The sequence below is a fragment of the Schistocerca americana genome, chromosome 2, assembly GCF_021461395.2.
Source record: "Schistocerca americana isolate TAMUIC-IGC-003095 chromosome 2, iqSchAmer2.1, whole genome shotgun sequence".
NCBI lineage: Eukaryota > Metazoa > Arthropoda > Insecta > Orthoptera > Acrididae > Schistocerca > Schistocerca americana.
In genome coordinates, this window is record NC_060120.1 from 513,247,282 (window position 1) to 513,265,529 (window position 18,248).

An 18,248-nucleotide genomic window follows, 5' to 3' on the forward strand; every position below is an offset into this window, starting at 1 on the left:
AGTGGGCCCATTACTGACTCTTGTAATGTTCCACATATTATTTTCTCCTATTGTGAGACTAGTTTCAGGCCTCTGAAACGGTCTGTCAATGAGATACTCTGCATTCTGTTATGAAGGTAGGATTCCATCCACACAAGAGGAATACCATTACTGCCATAACACTTTAGTCTGTAAAGTACAATTATGTAGCCACACAATCAAAGGCTTTGACAACATCATTAAAAACTTACCAGCTAATTTTTCTTGATTAACTTTGTTAGGACTTCACTGATGGTATCTTGTGTTGCTTTCTTACAAAATCAAAACTGAGAGACAGTTACAAAGTTCTACTCAGTTAAATGAGACAGTATTCAATCATATCCCACTTTCTCAAGTATTTTTCTCTCTAAACACTGTGACTAAGCTTTTGTTTAAGATTCTTTCTTCATGATAAAACTGCTCAGTTCCAGCAATACCCATGTGTTTTTCTGATATGCCCAACAAGTCTGCTGAAATGCCACTTATCCTTTCATTTTTCTGTATGGACACAAGAACTTCATCCTTTCTATTTATGAGGCTTCTGAAATTTTTGTGGGAGACCTGAAATTATTTTTTTTAAAATATTGTTGGCTTTGTCCACAGAATTTTCTTGTGCTGACTTAAAGCTGTGAAACTCTGTTTCTTGCATGTCAGCCACTATGAATGGCATTGTGTGCATACCTTCAATGATGAGGCAAACTAATTTTTTTGGAATTTCACACTCAGTTAGCCTGTTCTCCTTCTCAATGTGAGGAAAATTATGAATGCAAGACATAAAAGAGTACTCTTTAACCAAAAACTTGTGTTCTATTTCCATAAAGTAACCCTTTGCTGTTAGGTAAACCCTAGAAAAAGTCAGAATCTTATTTTTGTTTTGTCCACAGCAGTTGTCACTCCACACTATCAGTTTCTTTTTTAGAAGCAAGATCAGTGTAAAGCAATTTCATACCCACCCTTTGCCACGTATAGCATCATGCCAGAGAATCATCTGACTGTCTAATTTTCACCAACATGAATGCAGAAGTTATAATTTGAGAGTTGTCATAAATAGTACATTTCACTATGCCTTAATGAAGGAAGAGAAATCAATTTCTATAAATCCATTGTAGCTATACATACTTCTGACCTAGGCATTTGATTTGTGCTTGTGTGAGCTTTCATGGAACCCATAGTTTTGTTTACTTTCTGGGGTTAGAGTTCTAGTTGCAGCTTATTGTCTTTATTACTGGGATCACCCCTCAGTTTGGCTTTAAGAAGATGACGTATAACATGTAACAATTGACAAATTATGAAATTTTAATTTGGACAATCTGTCTTTAATGGCTGTAGCAATATATGAGTTTAGTGTCTTCATGTTGCTTTTGAAATTACTTGAATGATCAAAAAACAGTCAGGTCTTCACTTAATTATTGTTTGTCAGCTGATTTTTCTCTCAATTAGTAGCTTTCTTGCCTTGGCTTGGTTTGGCATAAATGTGAACAATAACCAGCTTTTCATCTTCTTCTGTATGTTTCCTCTCATTTCTTAATAGACAATCTCACCATTCTGCTTCAATTGCGTTAATGTCTGATCTCCTCTTTTTGTTAATCTGAGAACCTCACAAAATGTTCCTTTACATAATCATGTTTTATCTTCCTCACTATCAGGCAATGTGTATCACACAGTTACTTCTTTCTTCTTTGGTATTACTGGTTATTCAGCATCAGACAGCTGAGCAGTTTCATTATTGTCACTATTTAGTTTTGATCTTCGCCTCTTCACTTTGCAAACATATATGTGAGACATTGCACGGGTACTTTGCTTCACCGTATCTTCTAGTGAGTAGAAATCATCAAACAACTTAAGTCACTGGTCATATGAAAGCTGTGTGCATTTAAAGCAACATTTACAGGAAAACTGAAAGAGTGAAATAGTATCTATAATAAAAATTTTAAAATAACATTCCTAGGTCTTTGCAAGAAAGTAAATGATTGCATTCAAGTAGTTAATTAAAGCCTCATAATCAGAACAATGATTTTTGTTGACATGGAATTCATTTCAATAATAAATTAAATGCATTAATATACTTGAACATTCTCTTTGAGCACTACCTTCATCTCTTTTCCTCCACTGTGGTGCAGTTTTCCTCTCTTATTTTGAAATATTGTGTATTATGTATCTGTAATAATTCCTTTAGCAATGCCCTACTGTTGCAAACAAACTACAGAGCTACTTCAATTGTCAGCAATTCATACAAGTTTGTGCTAAGACACTAACAGAGAACAGCGATTTGGTATGTGACTCATTATTTGAACATTAATTTAGGTGTTACGCATTTGTGATGGCTGTAAACACTGGTTCCCACTGTTCTGGTGCTTGTATCGGAATGTGTGTTATTGGCCTTGGCGTTTGCAGTGGATTTTCACCAATAACTCAAATTTTCATTTTCTGGCACTTGACTCCTTATTTACTTACATGCCACAACTGTAAAAGGGCAGCTTACAGCCAAGACACAATAACTTGACTGGTGTGTTAATTTATTTTAGTTAATTCAATTGAAATTCCAGGATGGAATAATATTTCAAATAAAGGAAAGGCAACCACTCACCTACAGCTTACTGATGTGTAATGCATAGAAGCACACAACAGAAAGCAGTATGTCCACTAGGTTTCAAGCTCTTGCTCTTTCTCTAGTAAAACTACACATATTTACACACACAACCACACAACCCCCTAATACATACACCTGTGGTTATCTTTCCTTTCTTTTACATATTTTAATGTATTTCATTTGTCAACTTCTTTATATCAGAATTTTTTCAGTTTCTTTTTCCTTACTTATCTTTCACCCTTACTGAGTTATTACAATTTTGCTATGTTGTATTGTTGTAGTCACAGTTCATCATATTCATACACCTTTGTCTCAAGTTACAGTAGTCCTGATTTTTCAGGATTCAGTGTCACTTCTGTTCCTCCCTCCCCTTTCTCATCAACCATGGTCCAAATCCACATATCTCTCCTTTTTTGTCTATCTTTTTATTCCTTGGTTAGCTAGCTGCTTATTCATTCATAGATCATTTTACAATGATATTGGACATGTTAGCTTAAATATCATTAGCAGCAGCAACAGCCCAGTCAGTCACTTGGTGATGTAGTGGGACCTCTGAGTCAGCACACAACATACAATCCCAGCACATTCTTCCATTTATGCCTATTTTGTGGTTCAAATTTACAGCTGAATACAGTTGTCTTTCTAAAGTCTTTGTCACATCTGTCCAATCGTATTCCTCTCAGCCTTTTTTGGTAAATTGGGCTCCAATATAGTATATCTTTTGACCAGATGAAAAGAGAGTAGCATTTTCCATCACAGATCTTGGGCATCATATTTTCCAGTAAAATGTATTATATAAAGCATGCACAGCCCACTTCCCTTTCAAGGCATTTACTCTTTACACTAATCAATGACCTTAGCTGTATTGTCTGATATCTACTGCTTTCTTTCTGCCTTTCTTTGCAGAGTCCGAAATTAGTATTTTCATCCTCTTTGCATTACTGTAAGTTTTGTAGAAATGAATTAATTTAATGTCCATGGCACACAGCCATAAGTTATTACTGGTAGTATACATAGGTCAGGAACTATTTTCTTCAGCTCAGTCAGCATAATAGACTTAAATACTGAAGAGTCTATTCCATAAGCTTGCCAGCCAAATTTCATATGTTAACTTGAAAATACAATAAAATGTAATTAAAAGGTAACACACAGACAGGTGAGAAATTTTTCAAGGGTCTTGTTAATTCCACAATTAATGTCACATTATTTATTTACGTCTCATCACAAGTCACTGCACACATTGAATTCGTTGCACACACTACACTCACATTCTTTTGGCTGACATCAGGGCCATAATCATACTCCTGCATAACCATTATGCTCTTTGTGTGTTCCTATTTGTCCTTCTATGCAACTGAGTCAGCATCCTTCCAAGATAGAGATGTTGAGTTCTGGGAGATGAAAAGAGAGTAGCTCTTTCTATCACAGATCTTGGGCATCATATTTTCCAGTAAAATGCATTACATAAAGCAACTCCATGGAAATCTTTTCAAGGGCAAGTTTAAACAGTTGTTAATAAAAAAATGTTTATACTCACTGAAGGATTTCTGAACTCAATAGCTGATATTACTATTTCTATACAGTGCAGTGTATTAGCTGGTAAATATTTACATACTGCTGATTGTGTGTATTAATTATACTTATGGCATAATATCAGTGTTGTAAATGTACAAACTAGGGTGATGTCTAATACTATAAAATTATTATGCACTTTTACTACCTTATTGACCAGTATGGTTCTATTTATCTCCCTTTTTTTCATTTCCTTGTGAAGTTTGATGCTCTGATAGAAAATACTATTTTAGTTATTCATTTAATTTTTCTCAGTACTGCACGTATAAATTAAGTTGATTCTTGTTCCATGATCATGAAGAGAGCTTTTAGTTTCACAATTACTGAAGTTTCTTCCTGTTTTGTATGTACATGATGAAGTGGTAGATGTGCTCAGTAGTGAAGTTAAAATGCCCAGCGCCGGCCGCGGTAGCCGTGCGGTTCTGGCGCTGCAGTCCGGAACCGCGGGACTGCTACGGTCGCAGGTTCGAATCCTGCCTCGGGCATGGGTGTGTGTGATGTCCTTAGGTTGGTTAAGTTTAAGTAGTTCTAAGTTCTAGGGGACTTATGACCTAAGATGTTGAGTCCCATAGTGCTCAGAGCCAAAATGCCCAGCTCTTTAAACAGATATGAAAAAGGAGTCCAGTTATTGTTGTTAATTATTATTATTATTATTATCATTACTATAAGTATGATCCTTTTCTGTAGTTTGAATATTGTTGCCATATGTTGTGTGTTGGAGCCCACCAAAATGATACAATAACTAAGGAATGAGTCTGCACAGTAACAATAGCTCTGTGTAACTACAAGGCACTGATGAAAGCACGCTAAGGGCACAACATGCTGATAAAATTCTCCTTGCTAGTATCTTATGGAACTTATGCTCTTTGAACATAAGAAACAATGTTTTATGGGAATTATGTGGTACTTTGGTCTTAATTTCCTCATGATAACTCCTTAAAACTGACGGCAATTAAATGATCACCAGCCCTGAAAAATTGCATTGTTTGATTAAGATTGAAATTTTTGAATGTTATTTGGTTTTGGTTCAGTTTAATAAAGGCCAATAATTGATATATATTTTTCAATTTTATACAGTCTATGCAGCTCATGTTTTGAGGCATTGTTGTATCCCTTTCCATATCACCTTTCCACTTTCTAATAAAAGCCATTCATTTCTGACTGCGTGCAGTCATTCAGCTTGTCACTACATTATTTTATCATCAATCATATGTTACCACATTTCAAATTAAAATGCTCTCAATTGCTCTTAATTTTCAATTTACAGGTGGCTCTCAAGACTGTGATTACAATACTGGTCCCACAATGTCTCACTTTTCATCCCCACTGGTGTTCAACATTAAAAATGACCCTGAAGAAGGCACTCCATTGAGTGTCAACTCTACAGAATGGCTGTTAACAGTGCAGGCAGCTGAAGAGGCACTGACTTCATTAGAGATCAGTCTGCAACAGGATAACACCAGTACTGTAAATTACACCACTGATCCCAGTGTCCGGCCATGTTGTAATATAGAGAACTCCATTTGCCGCTGTCCTTGGGACTAATATTTCAGCTACATTAATTTGTGATGCTTTTTGTACTGAAATAAATCTCGCAATAAAGAACAGTATTCTTAAAAATATTTCTAGAAACATCTGTTTCTCCTTTTTATTAGTGAACTCAATGAATTAATAAATTGTTACAGTATTAGAGAACTGTTTGTCGAAATCAAACAGTGGGGTAAAGAAACTTAACCACTCACCATATTAGGGATACACTGAGTGACGGGTAGGCACAGAAACAAGAACTTGAACATTTTAGTTCTCCTTTTAAACTCACACACACAAACAAGGAGAACTAATTAGCATTAATCTAGGGAGTCATGAGTTCTAACAGTCTTCGGATGACAGTAGAGACAGTGCGGTACTGGGGTGCAAGACTCACAAGTCTCTCACAGTCGACTCACATATTGTGTGCAGCTGATCTTCTTCTTGGGTCAGACGGCTGCATTGATCTTCACAAACTCTTCTTCTCCAAAGACTCTAGCTGGTTAAGGCAATTTCAAAATAGACTTCTTTTCTACTCTTGAAATTATTCTGTACTCTCAGCATAATTTTGTTCAACTCTGTTATATTTTCATCTCCACAATAAAACGACTTCACAAGATTCACACAAGCATTCAACTCTCACAAATCAACCCCATCTTGGACCTTTAGAAACTAACAGATACAATTATAATGTGTTTGGTTTAATAATCACTATAAAACCAATTCTTGCTTCTTGCAAGTCCAACAACCAAAAGTCAAATGTAAAAGTCTTTAGTTCAATATATAATTCATTTGTTCACAACAATACAGCCATTACACGATCAAAGAATAGAGTGTGCTTGCTCCTTGTACTGGACATACAACTTCTCAGGCGCGCACTGCAAACACTTGTCCACGCAAATCGGCCGTCACTATTGTCTTGTTCTCCCAGTACATGTCCATCCTACACACACACACACGCAAACACAGAAACTGGTGGTGAGGTAGACACATCTCCACTCTCTCAACCTCACACTTAAAATATCAGGTGTTGAGATGGTGGAAAGCCGAGTGTCTCTAGAATTTACTCCCCTTAGCTCAAATGCGATATTTTATACATATTCATTATGTACAGTTACACAAGATAATTCTTTATTTTTTTAACAATGCCTCTCTTTCTACTAATAACTGTGCATATTTTGCCACAATTATAATACATGAGCCTTCCAATCCATGTTGGAATTAACTCTGTTTGCTACTCCTCTTACAATCGTAAATTACAGGTGTACATTACTCATGAATACTCTACTGCTTTGTTCTTACTTCCTGTACTACTTTTTCTAAGTATGTACTTATTCATCAACTAATGTATTCTGGAGGAACTCTGGGTAGAATAAAAGTGTTCCCTTCTTGGATATTTGTAACCCCAAAACTTTAAGAGGCTATTTATGCATAGAATTTAAACTTTCCAGACTCATTCCTTTAAATGTGTGACTTCTGTCATGACACTGCCCTTTTTCCCTTTAGGAACAGTACCTATATCTTACATGGGTTGGTCCTAGGAGTACCCTTTCTCCTTCTGTTTTGGTAGGTATACATCTTTCTCATTCCTATCCTCCTATGGCACAGGTCAATCCCCTCCTTGGTGCCCCTGTCTGCGCAGTGCAGGTCAGCCTTTCATAGGTCTGCCTGTCTGCCCTTTTTCTCACCCACTAAATGTCGAGTGCACCCTCCATGTCTTTCTTGAGCAGGCCTCCTGGTTCATTGTCCTAACATACATCTTTATGTATACTATACTTAAATACTTTCTGGTAAAATTACAAATCTACTTTACACTCATGTTCCCCTTTCTAATAATTCAGCTTATGCCCTAGAGTCCTCTTTCACTCCTCACTTTTACTATACAAAAAGATATCATGTCCAAACATAGTAGATGCTATGTCTACATGTATTTACCAACTCCCAGTAGATAGTATGCCTTTTCTCAAAGGACCAGAATGGCACATGTAAATATATATTTGAGATAGACAAAATTAATGATGCAGAACCATCACCAATAAGAACCATAATCATAATAGTTCTTACACATTGGCACTTACATGTATGTGATGTGGAACCGTCACCACAAAAAACAATGTGTGCATATTTTTCTTTGTGCACTTACTTCCCCCCTACAACATGTGATGGTTCTCACAACATTTCAATCTGTACTTTCCCTGTTTGCGTCTTCATGTTATGTTGTGTGTATGATTAAGTGTGTTTGTGTATCCTTATTCTTCAGCTGACTCACGTGAAATAAGTTGAAGGTTATAATGAACCACGGAAATTGAGAAGGACTTCAGAGATAGAAGAATATGCATATGGAAAGAGGGAAAGATAGATAGCTACTCAACAGAAAAGTTGGAAAGGAAAAAGTAGAGATGATTGCTAAGACCAAAGAAGTGAAAGAAGATAGCTACAAAGACAGGAAACCCTTCCAACACCCCTTCCCTAGGATCCTTCGGACGACAGGAGAGAGTGTGGTACTGGGGTGCAAGACTCACACGTCTCTCCCAGTCGACTCACATATTGTGTGCAGCCGATTTTCTTCTCGGGTCAGATGACTGTGTTGATCTTCACAAACTCTTCTTCTCTGAAGACTCTAGCTGGTTAAGGGAACTTCAAAGTATACTTCTTTCTTACTCTTGAAATGATTCTGTATGTTCGGAATACTTTTGTTCAACTCTGTTATATTTTCATCTCCACAATGAAACAGCTTCACAAGATTCACACAAGCGTTTAACTCTTGTGAGTAAACCCCATCTTGGACGTTTAGAAACTAACAGATACAATTATAATGTGTTTGGTTTTATAACCACTATAAAACCAGTTCTTGCTTCTCGCAAGTCCAACACCCAAAAGTCAAATATAAGTGTCTTTAGTTCAATACGTATTTCGTTTTTTCACAACCATATAGTTGTTACACCGTCAAGGAATAAAGCATGCTTGCTCCTTGTACTGGACATACAGCTTCTCAGGTGTGTGCTGCAAAAACTTGTCCATGCCAATTGACCATCACTATTGCCGTATTCTCCCAATACACGTCCATCCTACAAACACAGAAACCGGCAGTGAGGTAGACACATCTCCACTCTCTCACCCTCGTACTTAAAATATCGGGTGTTCGAGACGGTGGAAAGCTGAGGGTCTCTAGAATTTACACCAAAATTCTTGAGAAACTACAGAGTGTCAATATGTATAAATAGCAATAGACTTGTTCTTTATGACAAAATTAACTTCATTTCTTAGACAGTTAGTCCACCGATGGTTTAAATACTAAGCAGTAGATTGCAAAATTCTTTTACAAGGCAAGGAACTCTTGGGATATACATGGTTTATATTACTCATTTCATGAAGATTAAAACATTGCTTCCAGCTCGTCTACCAGACAGCAGAATGACACTACTAGCTAAAGTCTCACTTTGAGCATTGTTCATTGCCAGTGTGCGTCACTGCACAGGTACTGGTGCCTCTACCAGACAGTAGAATGACACGGCTGACTAGAGTCTCACATGGAGCACTGCTAATTGCCACTGTGTAGTGGGTGAAGTTTTTATTTTGTAAATGAATACTGGTATTATACACGGTGTTTGGATACTCACGTTAGAAAATTCTAGGACTTGTAGAGGGAAGTGAGTAAATAATATTTTGAATAGGAACCCATGTCCGGAAATACATCGTTTCCATCCTACGATGGTTTCAACTCTGATGTGTAACTTCCTTTCGCTCAAGCTAACTGGTTCTGCACACTTGCTCTTCCTACAAAACAGACTGGGTCTGTTACTGGAAGCTGTGCCACTCAATGTCCGTCAGAAAATGTGGTTTTCTGTATGATGGTGCACCACCTCCTTCTCGCATGCGGTTAGGAGACCTCTCAACAGACGATATGGTGAAAAATGGATAGGCTCAGATAGTCTAACCACATGGCCATCGTGATTGCCAGATTTAACTCCTATGTACTACTTCTTGTGAAGTCATATGCAAAGTTTAATTTAAAAGACTCATGTATAGACAAAGGAAGATAAGCTGTCATGAGTTCTGGTTGCTGCACTAGAAACTGAAGAGTGACTAGGTGGGATGGAGAGTGTGTACCAGAGCATGCTTCATAGGTACACTGTCTGTAACAATTCTGGTGGTCACCACATCGAGCCGCTGTCGTAATGCATTACTGTATATGCTGTATATACAGTATGCTGGGTTCTTTTTTGTTTTGGAATAGTTTAAACATATAATGTTTTAAGTGTTAATAAAAACAAATATACTTAGCTGATAAATGGACGCTTTGTCATATTTCCTTTTGAGTTGTTACCTAATAACTCTACTGTATCACACCTAATTCAATTCCTCAAGCCGCAGTAGATGAGTTAAACGTCTGAATTGAAACCATCATAAAATAGAAATGGTAAATTTACAGACATGGGTTCCAGTTCAGATATTATGTACTGACATCCCTCTACAAGTCTTAGAAGTTTGTAACGGGAATTTATGAACATCCTGTATTTTGGTTGAAAATGGGGAGAAATACTAGGTGACATTCATGACATGCTGGGCATTTTGGAGCATTTTTTGGGGCTGTCAACCATGAAGAGTCACTGAAGCCAAACCATATAGTTTAAAGTCTTCTGTATTACTTGTAAGTAAATTTTTGTTATTCTCTGGCTGATTGTTGCCTCAAAATAATATTTGTTTATATATTCTTTCCCTGTGGACTCTAGCTGAAGTCTAAAGAAAGACGCTGCAGTTGACCTTGCCATCATAGTTACAGTGGTGGTAAAAACAAGGCTGTGTACCTATAGTTGAGATTATGTAAGATCCCTGACTGTTTCTGTGGACTGGATGCAGCTGCTTTGCACACTTTCCTCAACCAGTCACATAATGTGAATTTGTAAACGTCTCTGTGGCAATGCCTCATTGTTGATGGAGCTTTGTAGAAGGCTATTGTTTCATCTGCAGTCATATGCACTTCACAGTTGGAAGCTGGCAACAGTGTTGCTAGCTTTCAGGGATTTTCATATGCTATCTTGACTTAAGTAGTCTCTGGAGAAACTAAGTAGATACTCGGCATGGTGGCTGATGGAAATGATTGTAAAGGCATTTCTCATTTACTCACACTCCTATGAGGCACTGCGCCAAGTGTTAATTTGTTTGTGTTTCATCATATACATATTTCAAATAAATAATCTCCATGTTTGTTAGTTAAGAGGCTGTAAAGCAATTGCTTCTGTAGCTACAATCAATGAGAGGCTGTGCTCAAGCATATTTCTTGTACCAGTGCACTGTCATTGTGACAAGTGCAAGAGCTGATGGAGGTTAGAATAATGTCCTTGCAAGCAACTATTCTAAACAAAATTACTGTGTTCTGTAGCTATAGCTATCATTGTAGAGGGCAAAGATCTAGCTTTCAACAAGTGAGAAAATGGGAAATTACTTATGAACATTCATTACAGAAGCAGATCTCAATAAATGAACTGTGTAATGTATTGTGCATTTGTAACACTAGATGGAAAATCAAACTTAATATATGCAGTGAATAGCTAAATACATTAGGGTGTGCTCAAAAGTAATGCCTATGAATTTTTTATGCTTAAGTTCTTAAAGCTTTTTAAATAAAACAAACTTTATTAACATGCTACATTTCCATTCTTCAAGTCTGTATTTATTTCTCAACACAGTCACACTGGTGATGAACACATTTCTCCCAATGATAGACCAGTTGAAGAGCTGAAATACAAATTGAATTATATCCACTTTTATTTTTTTCAAGAATGGTGCCATAAACTAGTACCTAAGAACTGTTCATCACCTACTTTCTTTTAGATAAACAGACATATTAACAGAAGTTTATAAGCAAAGTTCAAAGTACTGTACTCCAGATTGTACTTGCTTGCATGAATTAAGTACATAGAATTGAAATTATTATCAACTTGTGGTAACGTCATACATTAAGACTGACACAAGTTGAAACAGTGTGAGCATTAGTGTTTAAGAATCTTGTGTGCTGTTTTTGTACCTTTGTTCTTCGATTGTTCTATGTTGCATTGTGTGGTGGAGTTAACACATGTTCGGTTAATGTGTACTCATTGTGAAAATAAAGTGTACAGCGCATTAACATCCAGTGTACATGCTTTTATTGATGAAGAAATCATAAATTTCCCATAGTGGTGACCCCGAATTGGAAAATTATCTTCTACAAGTGTATTGCTACAAACTGTTCACAGTGTGGCTTCCAGCACCTCCAGGTGGAAACTTCAAAGTTTTCTTAACAAAGTTTTGTGACATGATAGAGAATGTTTTTATGTCACACCTGAACAAGTTAGTAATTATAGGAGATTTCAACATAAATGTATTAGCAGATAAGTTACACACTAGACCATTCAAGAATACTCTGCTTGAATATAATGTAAGATACCTTATAAACACTGCAACAAGGGAGACTGAAACATGGCAGTCTGCAATAGATAACACAATCACTGATATTCATCTTTACGATCTTACACCTTCTGTTATTATAAGTGCTTTGTCAGACCACTATGCAGTAGAACTAAGTGTGCACATGAAAAAGGTTCCTACACACAGTTGCTATTGATATATTTGATTTATTATTGGTCCTGTAGATCATACAATTTGTACAGCAAAGCACATCATGATATAGGACAAGTCATAGGATGAATACAGACCAAAATATAACTCATTTGAATAATATGCTAAGGAATGTGGATTGGAACAGTGTTCTAATGACACTTCATAGTTATGGCAAATTCTCAAGTGAACTATTCTACATTCTTACTTAACCAAGCCTGTCCATTAATAAAAAGAGAATTCAGTCACGTGCTGTAACCTGAAACTGGATATCAAGTTCAGTCACTGAGGCTAGAGAAAAACTAAGATGGTATGAGTATGCTATGTTAAATGACTTGAGCAATAAAAAAATTTAAAGAAGAGTTCAAAAAGTATCAGAAATACTATGTAGACATCATAATTTCGGAAAAACAGAAACATTTTGAAAGTGTCATTCAGAGCTCAAATAATATCTCCAAAACATCATGGTCACTATTAAATAGATAAATAGATAAATCTGGAAAACATACAACTGAAAATCACTTGCTGATAAATGGCACAATAGAAACTGATCAGAATAAGATAGCAGATCTATTTAACAATTACTTTGGTTCTGTCAGCTTAAAAATCATAAATACAAATTCAGAGGAACACCAGTGTCAGAAAGTATATTTTTGATGCCAACAAGTCAAGAAGAAATAATTAAAATAGTGAGTAGCTTAAAGAATGCCCATGCAGCAGGATATGATGGCCTTAGTCTGGACACTCTTAAGAAATGTGTACATAAAATTGCATCAACTTTATCAACTCTCATATGAAAGATGGTCTATTTCAAGATGAGTTGAAAATTGCTTGAGTTGTGCCTATTTTTAAAAAAGGAAACAGGAATCTAGCGGAAAATTTTCGACCCATTTCTGTTCTTCCATCTTTGAGACAGTAATATACATAAGAATCTGGAACTTCCTGGTATGCAAAAAAGTGATTTCTAAGGGGCAGTATGGGTTTGTCAAGGGGTTGTCCACCATTACAGCAGCATCCAACTTAATCGAAGGTGTCACTCAAGCAATAGATAAAAAAGAACATGTATGTGGCATCTTTCTGGACTTAGAAAAAGCATTTGACTGTGTTGACACGACCATATTGCTGGACAAACTGTGGAACTATGGCATTCAAGGCACAGCCCATAATCCGATGAGGTCCTACTTGACAAATAGGAAGCAGTTTGTGTCTATTAGCACTACAGAGAGAGCATACAAATCAAACACCACTGACATAAATTTTGGTATTCCACAGGGGTCAATATTAGGACCACTTCTTTTTATTATTTATGTTAATGATATTCAGTCCATAACAAACCATGCAAAGCTATCTTATATGCAGATGATACCACGTTAATATGCTGCAATCCAAGCTATTCGCAGCTTGAAGTGGAATCCAATACTGCAGCAGGCTTAATTCTGCAGTATTTTAATGAAAACAAACTGAAATTAAACACAAATAAATCTGTCTATATGAATTTGATCTTGGGAGGCAAAAAACTCATGAAAACCAAATCTTAATGGGTGACGAATACATTAAAAAACAATACTCGACCACCTTTTTGTTACATCAGCACTCTGAGGCAAATATAATTTGCACTATTTGAATCCCATCTAAGCTATGGGATAGAGGTATGGGGATCCAGCAGTAAAGGTAATATGAAAAGTGTACTTATCTTACAAAAGAAGGCACTTAGAATTTTGGGAAAGAAATGTACCAGGGAGTCCTGCAGAAATTTGTTTAAAGAATTTAAAATACTAACTGTTCATAACCTGTATGTGCTGAAGATAATCATTATGGCAGAAAACAGTAACAAAACTCTTAATAAAGGAATACACGATCACAACACTAGAGATAGAGAGAGACCCTACTTCGTATCTCATAGAACAACACTTTATGAGAAAAGCCCACACTATCCAGGCATAAAACTACTGAATTGCTTCCATCCTAATATCTCCAAATTGCCCATTACAAAACTAAAAACGAAATTAAAATTATGGCTCCTAAACAATCCTGTATATTCAATAGATGAGTTTCTAGATTTAGTACACTTGTATGATGGAAGATCATCTATCTAAAAATATATGTAACCTCGGATCTTAGACTGTGTCACAAACTGTAAATATTTGAATGTCGGATATGAATACTGTGTCACAAACTGTAGATTCCTTAATCTAAGTATGGCATCATCATCATCATTTAAGACTGATTGTGCCTTTCAGCGTTCAGTCTGGAGCATAGCCCCCCTTATAAAATACCTCCATGATCCCCTATTCAGTGCTAACATTGGTGCCTCTTCTGATGTTAAACCTATTACTTCGAAATCATTCTTAACCGAATCCAGGTACCTTCTCCTTGGTCTGCCCCGACTCCTCCTACCGTCTACTGCTGAACCCATGAGTCTCTTGGGTAACCTTGCTTCTCCCACGCGTGTAACATGACCCCACCATCTAAGCCTGTTCGCACTGACTGCTACATCTATAGAGTTCATTCCCAGTTTTTCTTTGATTTCCTCATTGTGGACACCCTCCTGCCATTGTTCCCATCTACTAGTACCTGCAATCATCCTAGCTACTTTCATATCCGTAACCTCAACCTTGTTGATAAGGTAACCTGAATCCACCCAGCTTTCGCTCCCATACAACAAAGTTGGTCGAAAGATTGAACGGTGCACAGATAACTTAGTCTTGGTACTGACTTCCTTCTTGCAGAAGAGAGTAGATTGTAGCTGAGCACTCACTGCATTAGCTTTGCTACACCTCGCTTCCAGTTCTTTCACTATGTTGCCATCCTGTGAGAATATGCATCCTAAGTACTTGAAACCGTCCACCTGTTCTAACTTTGTTCCTCCTATTTGGCACTCAATCCGTTTATATTTCTTTCCCACTGACATTACTTTCGTTTTGGAGATGCTAATCTTCATACCATAGTCCTTACATTTCTGATCTAGCTCTGAAATATTACTCTGCAAACTTTCAATCGAATCTGCCATCACAACTAAGTCATCCGCATATGCAAGACTGCTTATTTTGTGTTCATATATCTAAATCTCACCCAGCCACTTCAACATATGATCCATAAATAATATGAACAACAGTGGAGACAGGTTGCAGCCTTGTCTTACCCCTGAAACTACTCTGAACCATGAACTCAGTTTACCGTCAACTCTAACTGCTGCCTGACTATCCATGTAAAGACCTTTAATTGCTTGCAAAAGTTTGCCTCCTATTCCATAATCTCGTAGAACAGACAATAACTTCCTCCTAGGAACTCGGTCATATGCCTTTTCTAGATCTATAAAGCATAGATACAATTCCCTGTTCCACTCATAACACTTCTCCATTATTTGTCGTAAGCTAAAGATCTGGTCCTGACAACCTCTAAGAGGCCTAAACCCACACTGATTTTCATCCAATTGCTCCTCAACTAATACTCGCACTTTCCTTTCAACAATACCTGAGAAGATTTTACCCACAACGCTGATTAAAGAGACACCTCTGTAGTTGTTACAATCTTTTCTGTTTCCATGTTTAAAGATTGGTGTGATTACTGCTTTTGTTAAGTCTGATGGAAGCTGTCCCAACTCCCAGGCCATTTCAATTATCCTGTGTAGCCATTTAAGACCTGACATTCCACTGTATTTGATGAGTTCCGACTTAATTTCATCCAACCCAGCTGCTTTATTGCACTGCAATCTATTGGCCATTTTCTCCACCTCCTCAAACATGATCCTATTTCCATCATCATTCCTATCCCATTCTACCTCGAAATCTGAAACATTACTGATCGTATTTTCACCTACCTTGAGCAACTCTTCAAAATATTCCCTCCATCTGCCCAAGGCATCCACAGGATTCACCAGCAGTTTTCCCGACCTGTCCAAAATACTTGTCATTTCGTTCTTACCTCCCTTTCGAAGACTGCTAACTACACTCCAGAGTGGTTTTCCTGCAGCTTGACCCAATGTCTCCAACCTGTTTCCAAAGTCTTCCCAAGATTTCTTCTTGGATGCTGCAATTATCTGTTTGGCTTTGTTTCTTTCTACAACATAACTTTCTCTGTCTACCTGAGTTCTAGTATGTAGCCATTTTTATACGCCTTATTTTTCCTTTTACAGGCTGCCTTGACTGTGTCATTCCACCAAGCTGTTTGCTTCCTCCTACTTTTACACACTACTGTTCCAAGACATTCTTTAGCCACTTCTAGTACTGTGTCCCTGTACCTTGTCCATTCCTTTTCCAATGACTGTAATTGACTACATTCAACTAACTGGTACCTTTCTGAGATCGCTGTTATGTACTTGCGCCTGATTTCCTTATCCTGAAGTTTCTCCACTCTTATCCTCCTACATATGGACCTGACCTCCTGCACTTTCGGCCTCGCAATCCCAATTTCACTGCAGATTAAATAATGATCAGTGTCATCAAAGAATCCCCTGAATACAGCCTTCCTGAATTCCTGATCTGTTATTATATAGTCAATGACAAATCTGGTTCCCCTGCTTTCCCACGTATACCGGTGAATGTTCCTATGTTTAAAAAAGGAGTTTGTGATTACTAAGCCCATACTGGCACAGAAATCCAAGAGTTGCTTCCCGTTCCTGTTGGCCTCCATATCCTCTCCAAATTTACCCATAACCTTTTCATACCCTTCTGTTCGATTTCCAATCCTGGCCTTAAAATCACCCATGAGCAGAACACTGTCCTTGTCCTTTACTCTAACAACTACATCACTGAGTGCCTCATAAAAACTATCCATCTTATCTTGGTCTGTCCCTTCACAACGCAAATATACTGACACAATCCTAATTTTCTTGCTAGACACTGTCAAATCTATCCACATCAGTCGTTCGTTTACATACCTTATTGCAACTATGCTGGGTCCCATTTCTTTCCTGATGTAAAGCCCTACACCCCATTGTGCTATTCCTGCTTTGACTCCTGACAAGTAGACGTTGTATTCTCTCACTTCCTCTTCTTTCTCACCCCTTACCCGAATGTCACTACCAGCTAAAACGTCCAGCCCCATCTTACTTGCAGCCTCTGCCAGCTCTACCTTCTTCCCAGAGTAGCCCCATTGATATTAATAGCTCCCCATCTCATTACCATTTGTTTGCCAAGTCGTATTTTAGGAGTCCCTGGTTAATCTAAGTATAGCAATAAACAATTTTTTTATGTATAGTTCATATATGTAATTCTGTTCTCTCAACTAAATTTAGAAACAGTAATATACATAAGAATCTGGAACTTCCTGGTATGCAAAAAAGTGATTTCTTAGGGGCAGTATGGGTTTGTCAAGGGGTTGTCCACCACTACAGCAGCATCCAACTTAATCGAAGGTGTCACTCAAGACAATAATATGTAACCCTAGTAAGTAAGGCTCTGACTTATCCAGAAGACTGGAACAAAAAAAAACTTTTTTTTAATCAGTTGATGTTGGATCAAAATAAATAAAAAATAAACAATAAACAGCAACCCCACCTCTGTAAAAGAACCGCGCCACACTCAACAAGAAATTTCTACTACACACCTACAGCAGCAGCAATCACATGAGCAACAGGAACATTAGGATTCCACTTTCATGCCATTATGTTGGGCATGGAACAATTCACAGTAATTATTGCACAATTAGACATTATTGTTAGTGAGAAACTAGCAGACATGTTCCATCAACAGTTTTTCACAGTTCGAAGAGAAACAATTTTTCAACGTTTTGTGCCGCCACCAGAATCATGGTTGCATAAGATCATTGATAGTGGAGAAATGCCTGCAATTCCCCCTCCCAAGTGCTCCATTCGCTGTGTGTGCTGGCTGGACAGGGTCTACTGTCAGAACAATCTCTCATACTGTTTTGGCTTTGTTGTTTACCTTAGTATGTTCAGGCTATTTTATCAGCCCTCACAGATCTACTTATAGATGAACTTGCA

At 37.3% G+C, this 18,248-nt stretch overlaps 1 protein-coding gene across 1 annotated transcript in view; it reads left to right on the top strand.

The window, feature by feature from the left end:
- LOC124596268 (arylsulfatase G-like) overlaps positions 1 to 5,794 on the top strand; it is a 114,915-nt gene extending 109,121 nt beyond the window's left edge. Inside the window, exon 10 of the mRNA XM_047135342.1 lies at positions 5,448 to 5,794. Within this exon, the coding sequence (XP_046991298.1) occupies positions 5,448 to 5,725 (278 nt within the window). The 3' untranslated portion in view covers positions 5,726 to 5,794. The remainder of the gene's footprint in view (positions 1 to 5,447) is intronic.
- Positions 5,795 to 18,248: the final 12,454 nt, after the last annotated feature.